General features: G+C 64.7%; 1 protein-coding gene across 1 annotated transcript in view; it reads right to left on the bottom strand.

The window, feature by feature from the left end:
* The window catches only part of SDK1 (sidekick cell adhesion molecule 1), a 384,821-nt gene that overhangs the window by 41,300 nt on the left and 329,742 nt on the right, over positions 1-13,779 (bottom strand). The window contains exons 31-33 of the mRNA XM_039878899.1: positions 6,820-6,923; positions 3,821-3,891; positions 300-435 (exon numbers count right to left, since the gene is read on the bottom strand). Of these exons, the coding sequence (XP_039734833.1) occupies positions 300-435; positions 3,821-3,891; positions 6,820-6,923 (311 nt within the window). The remainder of the gene's footprint in view (positions 1-299; positions 436-3,820; positions 3,892-6,819; positions 6,924-13,779) is intronic.

Raw genomic sequence — 13,779 nt, forward strand, 5'->3', positions numbered from 1 at the left:
GAATCCTCCCCTGCCAACCTCCTGACCATTCAGCTTTGCTGGGCCCTCGTCAGTCCCCCTTGCCCTCCACATCCTGTGACACCCTCTCACGCTGATGACCTCTGTCAAAGGGCTCCTCTCCCGTGAAGACTCCCCTGGTTCCCCAGCTGGGGGACCCCAAAGCCCAGGAGTTTTCTGCTAGCTGCCACCTCACTGTATGCCCCGGCTGTCACAGAGCCTGGTCCACCCTCACCTCCAGCCTCCTTGGCGTGAGCAGGTGCTCGGTGGCTACCTGGGGACCTTCGGGGGGCGGGGCTCACCTGGGAGCTCGGTTCGCAACGCCGAGGGGGTGCTGAGCATCTTGGACTCGGTGGCTGAGGCCGCCTCATAATCCAGCTCCCGATAGTAGATCCTGTAGCCCTGGAGAAGGCCGTTGAGGCTCTCGTCCCGCGGAGGCTGCAAAGACACGGCCGGTCAGCCCTCGGAAGTGACACATGCCAAAGTTTAACTGGCCAGCTGCAGGGAGGAAGTTGGTCATTCACAAAGACGGTTCTCAGTTTTCAAGGAAATAGGCAGGTGTGGCATTCACGGGCGGGGACACGGGACTCCCGGGGACAGAACTGGCTGTGCAGCATCCTCTCAGGGCCCAGGTGTCCTGGGGCCTGGCTGGGGACGTGGGTGTCTCATCCCATGTCCAGCAGACATGTCACTGAATGCACCCAGGGCAGGGGACGGAGGTCACAGACTGGCGAGGAACCTGCTTGCTTCCCGTGAACCTGGGGCCTGCATGGGATTCTGAACGGGGTTTAACCACGCTTCCTGTTCGCCCAGTTTGGAACAAGCCCGTCTGCCATTTGTGAAAGAGGCCTCTATGACCCCGGATGTCCCGGGAGCACATGGTGGCTCCATGTGACACATGGAGAGCTCCGGAAGCGATGGCTGAGCCCAGGCTCTAGTTGGCTGCTTGACCTGCATCCGCAATAGGCAGAGGCCTGGCTGGCTGGTCTCTAGAGTCACGGGACTCTGAGCAGAAGGCCCCATTCGCACAGGTGGTCCTTACCCTGGCCACGCCTGAGGGTTCCGTTCCACACATCTGTGTCCCTCACTCTGCCTCCCCCACGGCGCCCGTGACAGGCCGGGGGCTCGGTAGGTGCTCAATCAGTGCTTGTGAGAGTGAGCTGGAGTTGCTGGAGTCCAGGATGACCCATGTGTGGCGAATTCCATCCTGGACTGGCCATCTGCATGGGCAGCTGCTTGATGGGAACTGGGGGCCTTCCTAGAAGCGGCTGCCCGCTGCCTCCCGCACATCAGCATCGCTACCAGCCGACTCTCTGGGGGCCTGAGCGTTTGCTCCGTTTTCAAAGCTTCTGTCCTAATGCGACGAGCTGGCAGGCATTCATGTGGGCTTATCAGCCAGCACAGCAGCAGCAGGAAGAGGGCGAGAGGCAGGGGCAGGGGAGCATGACAGCCGTCAATCCTGGAGGCAGCAGAATTGGGAAGCAGGAAGAAGCGTGGGGCGGAGGAATGGCTGAGCTCCTGGGAAGGACGTCCCTCCCTCCGGCCGCCTGCACAGGGACGGGCACAGGGGGCTTGCCCAGGTTCCACACGGGGCCTGCCATGCCCCCTGCAGGTGGGGCCCGGGGCTCGGGGTGTCTGGCGTGGCACCCGGTCTTGCGGTGAGCAGAGGCAGGGCTGGAACTGTCACGTGGCTTGCATTTCCTGCTCAGGGCTCAGGGCAGCACGGGGGCCCCTAGAGAGCCTGGCTCCACGCACAGGGGCTATCACACCCCGCACAGGGTTTGTCACCCCCCACGCAGTTGCTGGCTGTGCACGCTGCCCAGATGCCCCTGCCTGTCTTTACCTGGGGGAGGTGGGCACAGGCCACCGCTGTCTGGAACACACGCATGCATCCTGAGGCTTCAAACAGCACCAGCCCCATGAAAGGCAGGGACAGAGTCCTCTCCGCCAAGAATCAAATGTGACCGGCCACGCCTGGGAGCCTTTAAATGGATCGGGGCCTTGAAATTGCAGGTGGTGCTTACATTTTTAGGCAAACTATTTTATAAAAAAAGATTTATAAGTGAAATGCTTCACATGGAATTAAAAACTATACTTAAGCATAGTCTCTTTTGTTCTGATTCACTGAATTCTCTTTGTTTTAACTATATGGCGGCCGCCTGTAGCTGATGGGAAGGTGTTTCTACGTGACATCGTTCTGCCCACCTCCTGCGATTAGTTTGTTCTGCTGAGCTCAGAAAGGGACAGCTGATGGACACCCAGGCCAAGTCCTGCTGGTGCAGCCACTGCCACTTCACAGAGCTGTGCAAATGCCACTGAGGGGCTGGAGCCCCGAGGGCTCGGGGGGAAGGATGGCCGGGGCCGCGCCGACGACAGCCAGTGTCACGATGACAGCCACTAGTGCACAGGCGATGACGCGTCACAGCCCTGAGGGCCGCCTTCCTAGAAGAGGAGCTTACCCAGCTACTGGCCAGCCAAGTGCCACGTCAACAAAGACGCCAGCTCCCTACTCAGCCTACCACGGAGGAGCAACATTCTTTTCGTTGGTCACGTTGGGGGATGTGGGGCACAGGGGTGCGGGGACCTCGGGCCTGCACTTTGAGCGTTGCCCTGTCCCGCTGCGGCCAACTTGGACCTCCTAGTTTTACAGAGGAGGAGCCAGAGCCACCTTCCTGGGTCACAGCTGCCCAAGGGCACACGGGGGCCTGCAGACCTATCGCCAGGCCCTCCATGCCCCTGTGGGCTCCGACGCGGTGGACGTGGCTTCCCAGAGGCAGTGGCAGGAGCCCGCTGACCTTTCCTTGGTCCCCACCCAGCCCCCGACGCCCTGCTGAAGCTGGAAGTTACAAAACGCCTCGGTGGTGAATTCTGTTTCCCAGGAAGACGCCTGGAACCGCCTCGTGATCCCCTCTGACGGCCTCGCCACCTCCGAGACGCGCCACTCGGCCGTGGGGGAGAGGTGGCGAAGTGGCCACCGGGGGGCCGTCAGCCCTGAAGGAGATCACGCACTCCGGACCGAAGGCCTCCTGTTCGTCCCGTGTGCGCGGCAGGGTCGACGTGTGAGGCCGGGTCGGGCGTGTGAGGCCGAGCCTCGCGCAGCCAATTCCACTCTCCGCTGAGGCTGCTGGGCCGCGATGCGGGCGCAAGCAGAGCCCCTGGGACTCGGTCCCAGCTTCACAGGGCAGATGGCACAGCCTTGTCTCCTTCCAACGCTCCCGCCCGGGGTCCAGCCCCGACGCCCGGCCGCACCCCACTCCTGGCCGCACCCCACTCCCATCTGGCCCTGACCCCCAGCCACACCCCACTCTTGGCCAGCCGCGCCCCACTCCCGTCGGGCTGTGCCTGTCCCCAGGCCCGGAAGAGGCTGCAGCAGCTGGGGGCGCCCGGCTCGGCGCGTCTCGCCCCCTCCCTGCCCGGCCCCGGCCCCACCCAGAGGGGCCTCCAGCGTGCTCCGTCCCCCGGGGCTTATGGTCCCTGGCCCTGTACGGCCCGGGCCAGTCTGGCGTGCACCATGGAGGCCCGGCCCTGCCCCCCGCGCCGAGCACCCAGACACCCACTCCTGCGACGCTCTGCACCAGCTTTGCCGTCCCGCTCGCCCTCCCTCGTGACCCGACTTCACGGCCGCCCGCGTGCGCCTGCCGGGCCGGCTTCCGCTGTCCTGGAAGCCACGCCGGGACCGGGACCGTCCCCCCAGCTCTGCTGGCCAACCTTCCGTTTGCTCTCAAGCACCTGACGGGGCTCGGCCCGCGGTCAGGCGCAGCCGCTGCGGTGCTGAGGGCGTGGAGGCTGAGCACGTGTGGACCGCGCGGCCCCGGGCTCCTACCTGCCACTGGATCAGAACCGAGGAGGTGGTGTGCGGCGTCACCGAGACAGAACTTGGCGGCTCTCCGGGAACTGAAATTCACAAAGGAAGGAACACAGACTGGAGGGGCGCTCGGTGCTGCTGGGGCCGGCCCCCCACGGCGTGGGGGCCGCAAGCCGACCTCCGCTCTCTTCCCTGTGGACGCCCGGCTCCCACCTGTGCAGCCTGTGCCAGGAGAGAAGGGGCCCGGTCCCAGAGGTGGGAGCACCCGCAGACGGACCCACACCGACACGCACAGAGCGGCCGACCTCCCTCCAGCGGATGCCAGCGGAGGCTGGGAGCCCCCGCCGAGCCTCCCCGCGGTCCTCAGGGGCCCGCACACCCTCCCTGGACCAGGCGCATTGTTTGTTTCTTTTTTGAGGTACTTTGGTCAGAGCAACTTCTGAACAGGACAAACCATCAAGCCAGGCCACCGTGCTCTTGGGGCAGTGACGAGAGGCTGAGTGCCGGTGGCCACAGGCCTGCCACGTTCTGGGTGTCGGTGGCGGCTCTGCTCTGTTCTCCGGAGGGACAAGGTCGGCTTGACCTCTGCCTATGGCCGTGCCCCACACTCTACAATCTAGAACCCTCCCATCGGGCGCAGCAGGCCTTGCTGAACCCCCTTCCTCTGCGCCCCACGTCCCAGCATCGGGAATTGGCCTTTTACAGCCCCTGCCGTGATCTCCCGAGACCCCACACACATCAAAGGCCGGAAAGTCACCGCTGACGGGATGACGTAGGGTGCTCTCCTCGCCCGGCCCCCGCCTCGTGCCAGGCAGACCACCCACTCACCAGCCAGGGCCGGGTCCCTGGGCCACCCGCTCCGTGAGACTCTGGATGTGCCAGGTCCCCTCCCGGCTCCTGGGGTGTGTGCGTGTCACCCCCGCCCCAGTGCCCAGTCCTGCCTCCGGGACAGCTCTCTGGTGCAGGCCCTGGGCCTCCCGCGGGTCCATCTGGAGCCCCGCATCCAGCTCCCCCGACCACCTTGATTGTGATGACGGGGGTGACTCGACGTCCTAACACCGTAATAAGAGGAGGCAGAGTTTGCCACCCAAATTATGCCTTTTTGGGTTATTGATTATTTTCAGCAGGTGAATATTTAAGAAACAGAAAACTCGAGACCCTTTAACGTCTCCCCACCCCCCGCTTGTCTAAAGGAATGCAGACAGAAAGGCCTGCTCGGGGCATGGAGCGCCCCTCAGCTGAGTGGCAGGCACCCAGGAACCTGCGAAGCGCTCATCAGGCTCGCTCTGTGTCTGGGCGGCCGGGCGGGAACCCGTTGGCCACATGTGTGCTCTGTCTCACTGGCCTGTGACGCGCCTACGTCCCCTCTGAAGTCCCAGCCCCCGGCCCCCCTGCTTACTCCAGAACAGCACACAAGCCTGAGCGTCAGAGTCAGCCTCGGGGCCCCGCCCCCCGGATGCTCAGGTGTAATACAGTCGGCCATTTTCTCCTAGTACCTGTCTCATGTCAACGGGATCATTAGGCCAGCCAGAGAATTTAGAAGGGAGGAAGGAAAGTTATTTTTCCTCCCCCACCAGAACCAGCCACTCGCTCAAATGACCCCTCCCCACACAGGGCTCCCCAAGGCCCAGAGGCTTCTAGCCTGCAGGTCTCAGCAGAGAGCTGGACTGAGACAATGCAAATCAAACACAATGCAAACACGATGCAGATCAACTGCAAAGAGCAACTGCGCAGCTCTGGAAAGAGAGATAACAAGATAGGAGCAGAAGAGATTTGAATATCAAAGGATTGAGGGAGGCCTTGGGGAGGCCTGAAGGGGCCCTTCTGCCTGAGCCGGTGAGGGTGGAGGGGGGGCGGAAGCCTGAATGTCCTGCTCCCACAGTTTCCCCAGAGACGTGGCAAAGGCAGCTAGCTGTTTGCCTTCTAGGAATTAGCGCTTCATCGCAAACGCTACCGCAGCCGGCTTAGATGCAAGATTAAAACAGGAGCCACAGAAGATGACCCTCGTTTCTCCAGGGTCAGTCCCTCCTCTCCTCCCGGCCCGTCCGGGCTGCGGGCCCCCGGAGAGCACGGTCGGGCCCAGGCCCGTCCTACATCAGGGACACTGGCCTGGAGGGCTCTGCTCTGCAGCGAAATGACCTGCGTGTTGCCGAGGAGCGAGGAGGTCCCCTGAGCCCTCTGCTGGGTCCTGGAGGTCCCCTGAGCCCTCTGCTGGGTCCTGGAGGTCCCCTGAGCCCTCTGCTGGGTCACCAAGGATCCCCTGAGCCCTCTGCTGGGTCTCGAGGTCCCCAGAACCCTCTGCTGGGTCCTGGAGGTCCCCTGAGCCCTCTGCTGGAGAGACTGAGCTCTCAGGCTACAGAAAGCGGGACTGAGGCCTCGAGGTGCGGGCGGGAGGTGCGGGCGGGTGTCGGGAGACAGCGCTGTGGGGCAGGGTCGGGGATGACCGCACGGTGCTGCTGGCCGCTGGGTGCTCGGGTCTGCACCGGGCCGAGACAGCACAGCAGTCCCTCTCGTCCTGAGCCCGTCCGCCCGGCCGTGCTGGCCGACGCCGCCTCCCGCTCGCTCCGGGCCTGGCAGCAGCATCACTCAAAACCGTGACGGGCCTGCAGGCCCAGCTCCTCCGAGCGGGAGGCGGCGGGCAAGGCCGCCGAGCTCCTGGGGGTCTCCCTTCCATCACTAACTGCTTCCGTCGAACGGCCAGTCTGGAAAGACTGGCGAGAAAAATGGAGAACCTCCTAAAACCCAGGGACCCCGTGACGTTAACGGCCCTGTAAGGTACTCAGTTTCTGGGGTGCTGACGGGCGTGGGGGGTCGGAAGCCACTCTCTTCCGTCGGAAACCCTTCAAGGCCTGGTCCACATAGGCTGCACAGGAGGGCTCCTGCCGTCTGCCACTAACTGAATGCCACTGCCCCGTGGGTGACCCTTCCTAGCTCAAGGTGGAAGCGGGGCCTCTCTCAAGGAGCCAACGAGTCGGGGTGCAGGGGCAGCAGCTGGGAAGTGGCCCCGGCTTGCTCACCGTCCTGCAGGGTGGTTACCGCCTCTGTCTCTGCGCTGAACTCGCTGTCCCCGATGTCATTGGTGGCTTTCAGGCGCAGCTTGTAGGAGGTGAAGGGCCTCAGCCTGCAGGAAACAGAGAAGAGCTCGGTGACCACCTGGAGGCCCTCCCGCCCGGCCCCCGCCCGGCCCCCACCCGGCCCCGCCGTGAGCCCCGGCCTTCCTCGGCGAGAGGGGCTTCCGGGCCTGGGGTTGACTCACGCCTGGCAGTGGTGGGTAGGGCTCTAGGAGCCCTCAGAACTGTCCAGGAGAAGCCCCCCAACGCCCAGCACCGAGGCCTGATCTGCTAGGGACAGGGGGACTTCCGAGAGCGGCGGGGAGCACAGAACCTCCAGGCCGGGGAGGAGGTGCTGCTCAGGGCTCCTGGGGGAACCGCCACGGGCAGCGAGACCTGCTCCCTGGGAAGCGGGGGTGTCCAGCCCTGGCGCTGACCCCACACGTGCGACTGTCCTCGCTCGCCGCCACGAGTGCCTCCGTGGACGTCCACGCTGACCAGGCCTGGCCTCGTGTCCCCGCCCGGTGGCCAGCAGCGCTCGCCCACCCTTGTCCTTGCCCGTTACTGAGCCAGACGTGGTCCCGAGCGCTGGACAAGCATCACCCACGGACCCGGACGGCAGCTCGGTGGGGCAGCACGTTACTGATCCCATTTCGGGTGTGAGGACACCGAGGCCTGGTCTGTCCCCTGCCTGCTGCAGGGGCTGGCACGTGGCTCGGCTGGGGTCGGAAGAGGGGTTTGTCTGCCACTTCACATGAGACCATGATGACGTCAATTGCCCGTATGGAAACACGTGCCCTCAGTGGAGATTTTAGGGGTGCTGGCACTCTGAGGCACTGCGTGGCACCCCCTCTTCAGGCCCCCCCACTTGCAAACATCCCGCCATGCTGGATTGATTGGGTCTCAGGTGCTGAGAGCTGAGCCAAGCTCAGACAAACTCGTCACGTGGACGATGCTCGAGCTGCCTCAGGTCACCTGCCCTGCACTCCACGCTCATCCTGTCCGGTTCCCGGCCGCCAGCTCCCCTCGGCCAGCTGGGGTCCTTCATGCCGCTTCAAGACGAGCGAAGAGGAAACGCGGCCCTCTCCGCCCGGCAGCAGATGCCTCACAGGGCTCTGCCACCCCCTCCGCCTCCCGGGCCAGAAGAACCGGCCGACTCTGCTGTCCGCCGCTGCCGGCTGAAGCGACGCCCTCACTGCCTGAGAACCAACCCTCCCTCCTCACTCCAGATCCGACCTAGTGGTTTTCAAGCTGAGCGCCGCGGAACCCGAGGCCGAGGGCCCTGGAGTCCGGCCCCCGCCCCACCCGCGCCCGGGTCGCCTCCCCCTGCTCTGCGAGCTGGCTCCGGCTGACGCTTTGTTTAGAGAACGGATTCTGCCTCTTAAGTCAGCGGTAACCGTGTTCGGACACCAAACATGGACAGAATATGTTCCCGTCCTGGTTCTCACGCTGCTTCCTGCTCACGGCCCGTCTACAGTGGTCACCCACCGGCCAGCCCTCCAGGGCCTGCCCTGCCACCTGCTAGTCAGTGACAGCAAGTCTCCTGGTCTCTCTGCACCCCGATAAGTCCAAGGCCGGAGGAAGCGGTGATGGGGCGCCCGGGCCCAGCTTCACGCAGCTGCTTCGGAAGTCCCGCCGTCAGCAGATCTCTGCCCCCGGCTTCCGGAAGACGAGCTTTATTAGGCCCAATGGAGAAGTCGCTTCCCATCTGTCCAGGCTCCCAGAGGCCCTTTCGCCCAGGTCTGGTGACGGCCGTGGTTCCGTCTCCTGTGACCGGCCCCTCGCCCGCGAGGCTGCGCATCTGCCCGGCCAGCTCCCTCTCTCACCGGAAGGCAGAGCAGCGAGGCTGCCAGGGACGTCGGCCCTGAAGCCCGGCCCCAGGGGACCGGGGGCCGGCTGTGTCGCCTCAGCCTCGTCTGGGCTGACGAGAGCACCCGCGTCGCGGGGCAGTCACCGGACGAAGCGCGGAGAAGCGGACCTGGCAGGAGTGAGCACGCACCGCGCCTCAGGCTGGTGCCGCCGTCACCCTCAGTCGGCGGCGGGGGGCCTGCCTGCCGCTGGCCCCTACACGCTGCTCCGTCGTCTCCCTCCGCCCGGTCTGTCGTCAGACGCTTGCGTCCCCGACGGCCGTCGGTCTTCTGCACACGGCTCAGGACTCCGGGAGCCCGGGGCCAAGTGGCCTCAGCCCCTGCTGCACCCCCAGAACAGGGCTTGGCGCCCGCGAGCTGCCCATGGGGGGTCTGTGAGGGGATGGACGAGTGGGGACGGCGCCCCCTCCCGGAGCTCCCTGGGAGGGTGGACGCGTGACCCCACGTGCGTCTGGCATGTGGCGGTGCCCGCAGCATGCCCTGTCACGCGTGTTACTTAGGGTGGTACTCAGACCACGTTTGCACAGGTGACATCGCACGAGGCCTGGTGCCTCGCTGTCCCCTAACGTCGGGGGATTCGAGGCCCCATGCCGCGCCCTGTGTTTCCCCTCCGCCGCGGGTGCGGTGAGCGCCCCTCGGCGCTGGATGAACCGGCCCAGCCCGAGGCGACGGGGGCGGCGGTCCGGGCAGCAGGCCGGGCTGGTGAGCGGCCTGTGGGCGCCGCGGGCTCTGCCCTGTTTCTGACGAGAACAGGCCTGGAGCCGCTCAGAGGCAGGGGAGGGGCGGCCCCCCGGGAGCGGTGACGATAGTCACGGGGCCCCCGCTGCGTCTCCTGCACGCCCCGCCTCTCCGTGTGGCTGCTCCCCGGGCTGCCGGGCTCCTTCCGGCCCCAAACGCGCGCTGTCTCCCCCCACCCCCACTCAGTTCCCCCAGTGCCGCTCCCTGCTCAAGCCTCTGCTTTGCAGCCAGACAAGCCGGAGCCCCGATCCAGCCTGCCGCCCCTCCCCGGCGGCCCTTAGTCTCAGAGTCACCTCTGGTCACCTGTTTCGCCGACACCTGCACGTCAGGGGGTGGTGTGAAGGTCAACTTCACGACCCTCCCTCGTGGCTCTGACAGCTCGGCAGACGTCGGGCAGTGGATGAAAGCTGCTTTCCCCGTCCCGTCCCCTGGAGGCTGGCCCCAATGCCCACGGCGCGTCCCCCAGCCCTGCCACAGCCGGTTCCCCTTGCCTGCCAACCTCCTGCCATCCAAACGCAGAAACTGGCAAGCTTGAGCCAATCTTCTGCGATGACATCCCAGATTCGGGAAAGGGACGTGCTTGGGTGACACGGGCCCTCGCCATGCCCGCGGGAGCCAGGGAGGTTGGGAGGCGGCAGGTCTGTGCCCGTCCTGCCCTGGACCGCGAGCGCTCCGGGGTGGGGGTGGGGACGCGGTTGAAGCCCCCCCACGGAGCCGAGCACAGTCTTAGGACTAGAAGGAGCGCCATACGGTCATCCACGCGTCTGTTATAATAACGAAATCGAAGGGCTCCGAGCGTTCCAGGAGCATCCACTGCTGCCTTTGTGTATTTATCTATCGTCGAGGCACTGAAAATATTTAAGAACTCATTGTCCGCATCACAAAGAACACTGAACACGTGCATGATATCCTTGGCCAAATTCACCTGATTTTTAACACGGCATTCTTTCCAAAAGCTTATTTCTAAAAGAAAAAAAGCAGCGCTCCAGCGGGCGGGGGCGGGGCGGCGAGCACACTCAGATGGAGCCATCATTCCCGTGGGAATCCGCTGGCCCGCGTGCTTTGGGCCTGGGTCTCTAGCCCCGGCCACAGGGGGAGCTCAGAGCGAGCAGAATCCGTCACAGCTGGACACACACCACCGCCTGCACGCCCACCAAAAGCGCCCTGTCCTAAAGCGACCGCGGAAGGTCTGCGGGCCTCCGAGCCACGGCCCTGTTCTTGCCAACCGTATCCAGCTGTGGGACGTGACGCCACGTGGCAGGGTCAACCCTCAGCTGGGAACCGACGCCGCCAGATGATGGCCCTCAAACCCGACCCCTCACCCTAGTGCCCTAGACATGGTCGCTGGATTTAGATGGATAAACGTCTATGTTTTTTGGCCACTAGCAAATTTCACGCAACTGGCAAAAGTAAAAAAGTTAAAAAAAGAACCCGGACGAGATGGCCGTCAGGTCTGCGAACAGGAAGGGTGACTGCAGCGTGCCCAGCCCCGCCTCCCCGGGGCCTCCGCGACGCGTCCCCCGTGGGCAGCTGCAGGAACATCTGTCCTGGTTCTGGCCCACCGGGAAACGGACAACGGTCCTGCCTCAGCAGGGTCCACTCCCGGCCCGGCGCGGCCTCCACGCCACACCGGGTCCCAGGCACGCGTAGGTCTGTGACTTCGGGAGGCTCCACGACACCAGGGCAGCTGCATTTTCTCCTTCTCCTGCCCTTCTGAGAGGGCAGAGTCATTCGCGTCCACGGTGTCATCCGCGTCCACGAGCACACGCTTCGGGAGCCAAGCGCCCCACGCCACGGACGGGGGCTGCTCCGTAAACTGGGCACGCCGGCCACGCTCACCTGACCCCCGGGGCCGCACCAGGCTCGGGGACGGAGTCTGTGACGGGAGGGCCCCGCTCTGCAGGCCGGGAGCTGTGCCTCTCGGGTTCTGTGGCGTCGAGAGTAGGCATCAGGCTGGCAGGCCTGGGGACGGAGCCTGACGGTTCTGGGCTGCCTCGTTAGCTGGCTGCCAGCTCGCTGCCGTCAGCACCTGAGGCGAGTCCTGGACTCACAGAGCTGAGAGGGACGACGGGACTGCGCCCCCACCCCGTCTGTCACAGACGAGAACACCAAGGCTTAGCAAGGTCACGGAGCGGACTGTCCCGAGGCCGAGAGCTTGGGGTTTAGGTGGTAACAGACCGTTTTTCACCACCTCGCTGACCCTCGTAAATTAGCGGTGTGACAGTTTGTGACCACGGAGCTCTGAGCTGCGGCCCAGGGATCGTTAGGGACGCAAGGAGTCCAAGGGTCCTCGGTCCCTGCCGGAGAAGCCGTGCCACGGCACAGTCACCACCGAAGCCATCTCTGCCCCAGCTCCCTCGTCCGTGAGACGCGCCGGGGGCCTGGCCTGCACCTCCGCAGAGCCGTGAGGGCTTCACGGGGAGCGACACGTGGGAACCGTTCTGAAGACGGCAGAACACTGTGCAGCACTGAGGTGATGAGGGCAGCCATGACGGCGACAGCAACAAAGACCCCACAGGCCACTGTGACCAGGTCACTACGGAAACCAGCCCAGGTGAGCATCACGGCCCCACCTCCTCCCACGAGGGCTGTAATCACAGGTGTGGTCGCCGCACCTGGCTTTCTAACTCAGCTCGTCAGCGCACGTATCTGGGCACGTGCCGCCCAGTCAGCCGGAGGCCAGGCAGCGACTCTGGTTCTGCCGGAAACAGTGCCTGTGCTTGGGGACCATCCGCCCCGCTTTCTCAGGTGGAGCTAAGAGCCACCTGGCTTATGCGACAGAAGAGGCCGTTGTGCCCAGGTCTTTCTTTGGGGTCCCAGACAGCTGAAGCTCTAAGCTGATGAGCTGCCTCCTTCCTGGCCTGTAACTGGCCGTGAAGGCCATCTCCTAAGGGGACCCCGTGTCTGGGGGCAGAGCAGACGTGGGGAGATCGTGTGAGCTGCCGGGCGCTGCTCACGGTGTCCAGTCAGGATACATGCTTGACACACAGGCAGGGACGGTGACAATACCACACCAGTGGCCACCACTGCCCCAGGGCTGGGGTGCTGTGGGAGCTCTGTGTTATCTCCCACCCACGCAAAGACCCGAAGGCCAGTGACGAGGAGACACTCAGGAAGCCTCAAGTCAGCCGCCCGCCGCCCGCCACCTGGCAGCCGGCGAGCAGCAGACCCGAGACAACGGTGCTGGCTTCTAACCCTGTGTTCCCTGAGGCCCCGCTGCTATGCACGCCTGGGCGCAGCACGCTCCTGTCCCCAAACCAGGGACGGAAAGGTCCTCTTCTCTCTACACCCTGCTGTTGTCACGTCTAGGAGACAATGACAAAGCCACACTCCAACCCTGGCCCCCGATTCCAAAGCCTGAGGTGCACTGGGGGCTCCAGAAGCCCGGGACCTGCGTCTTCCCACCCAGGCTCAGGGGTGTGGGCGCTGAGCAGTGACCTTGCCCTGGAGGAGCACCGGACACCCGGGGAGGGCCTGCTCACGCCCCCTGCTGGCCAGTCGCTGTCTTCTGAGCCTCGATTCTCATCTGTGTGATGGGGGATGGGGACGATGACCTCCCGGTCGTCACGGGGCCATCATAGGGATTCAATGAGCTGATGACACATGCAGAATTTCCCAGCACGGAGCCTGGCACGGCGGGCCCTGCGTGGTGCCGAGGCTGAGGGAGAGGAATCCCGACAGCCTGGGGGCTGCGTTCTCGGCCTCCAGCCTCCTCCTGCGAGGTGCTGGTGAGACGTCCAGCATCCCCAGTGGGAGGCACCACTCAGAAGCCTCTCCCTGCCCCCCGCAGCATGGGCCTGAGAGCACGTGACTGAAAGCAGAGCCTGGTGAGAGGTTCAGTGGGGACACAGCCCAAGGCCACGTCTTGGACCTGCCCACAGATGCTCAGATCTGCAGCTGAGAATGCCTCCTTAGCCTCCTCCCCCCTCCCCCCTCCCAGGAAGAGGGCTTCAGACTCCTAAGTGCGCCGGGCCACACGAGAGAGCGCATGCAAGTGCCACTGTGATGTCAGCGTGGGCCCTTCCCTCGTCCTCCAAGTTCACCAAGCAACTCCACAGTGCTGGGTCCTCGTCTGCTGTGGCTGGGACACCTGCCACTTGCCAACCATCGGTGAGTGACAGGGAGAGGTGGAGTCTGCCTTGCTGACCCGAATAGAGAGCACAGAGAGAAGGGAAGTCTCCCCTGGGTGGCATCTGCGAGGACATCTGCAGGCCAGGCCCACCCTCCCCGCACGGTGCTCCTCCCCGCACGGTGCTCCTCCCCAGGCCAGGCTCCTCCCCACACGGTGCTCCTCCCCACACGAGGCTCCTCCCCACGCCAG

This window comes from Pteropus medius, unplaced genomic scaffold, assembly GCF_902729225.1.
Source record: "Pteropus medius unplaced genomic scaffold, Ma_sr-lr_union100, whole genome shotgun sequence".
NCBI lineage: Eukaryota > Metazoa > Chordata > Mammalia > Chiroptera > Pteropodidae > Pteropus > Pteropus medius.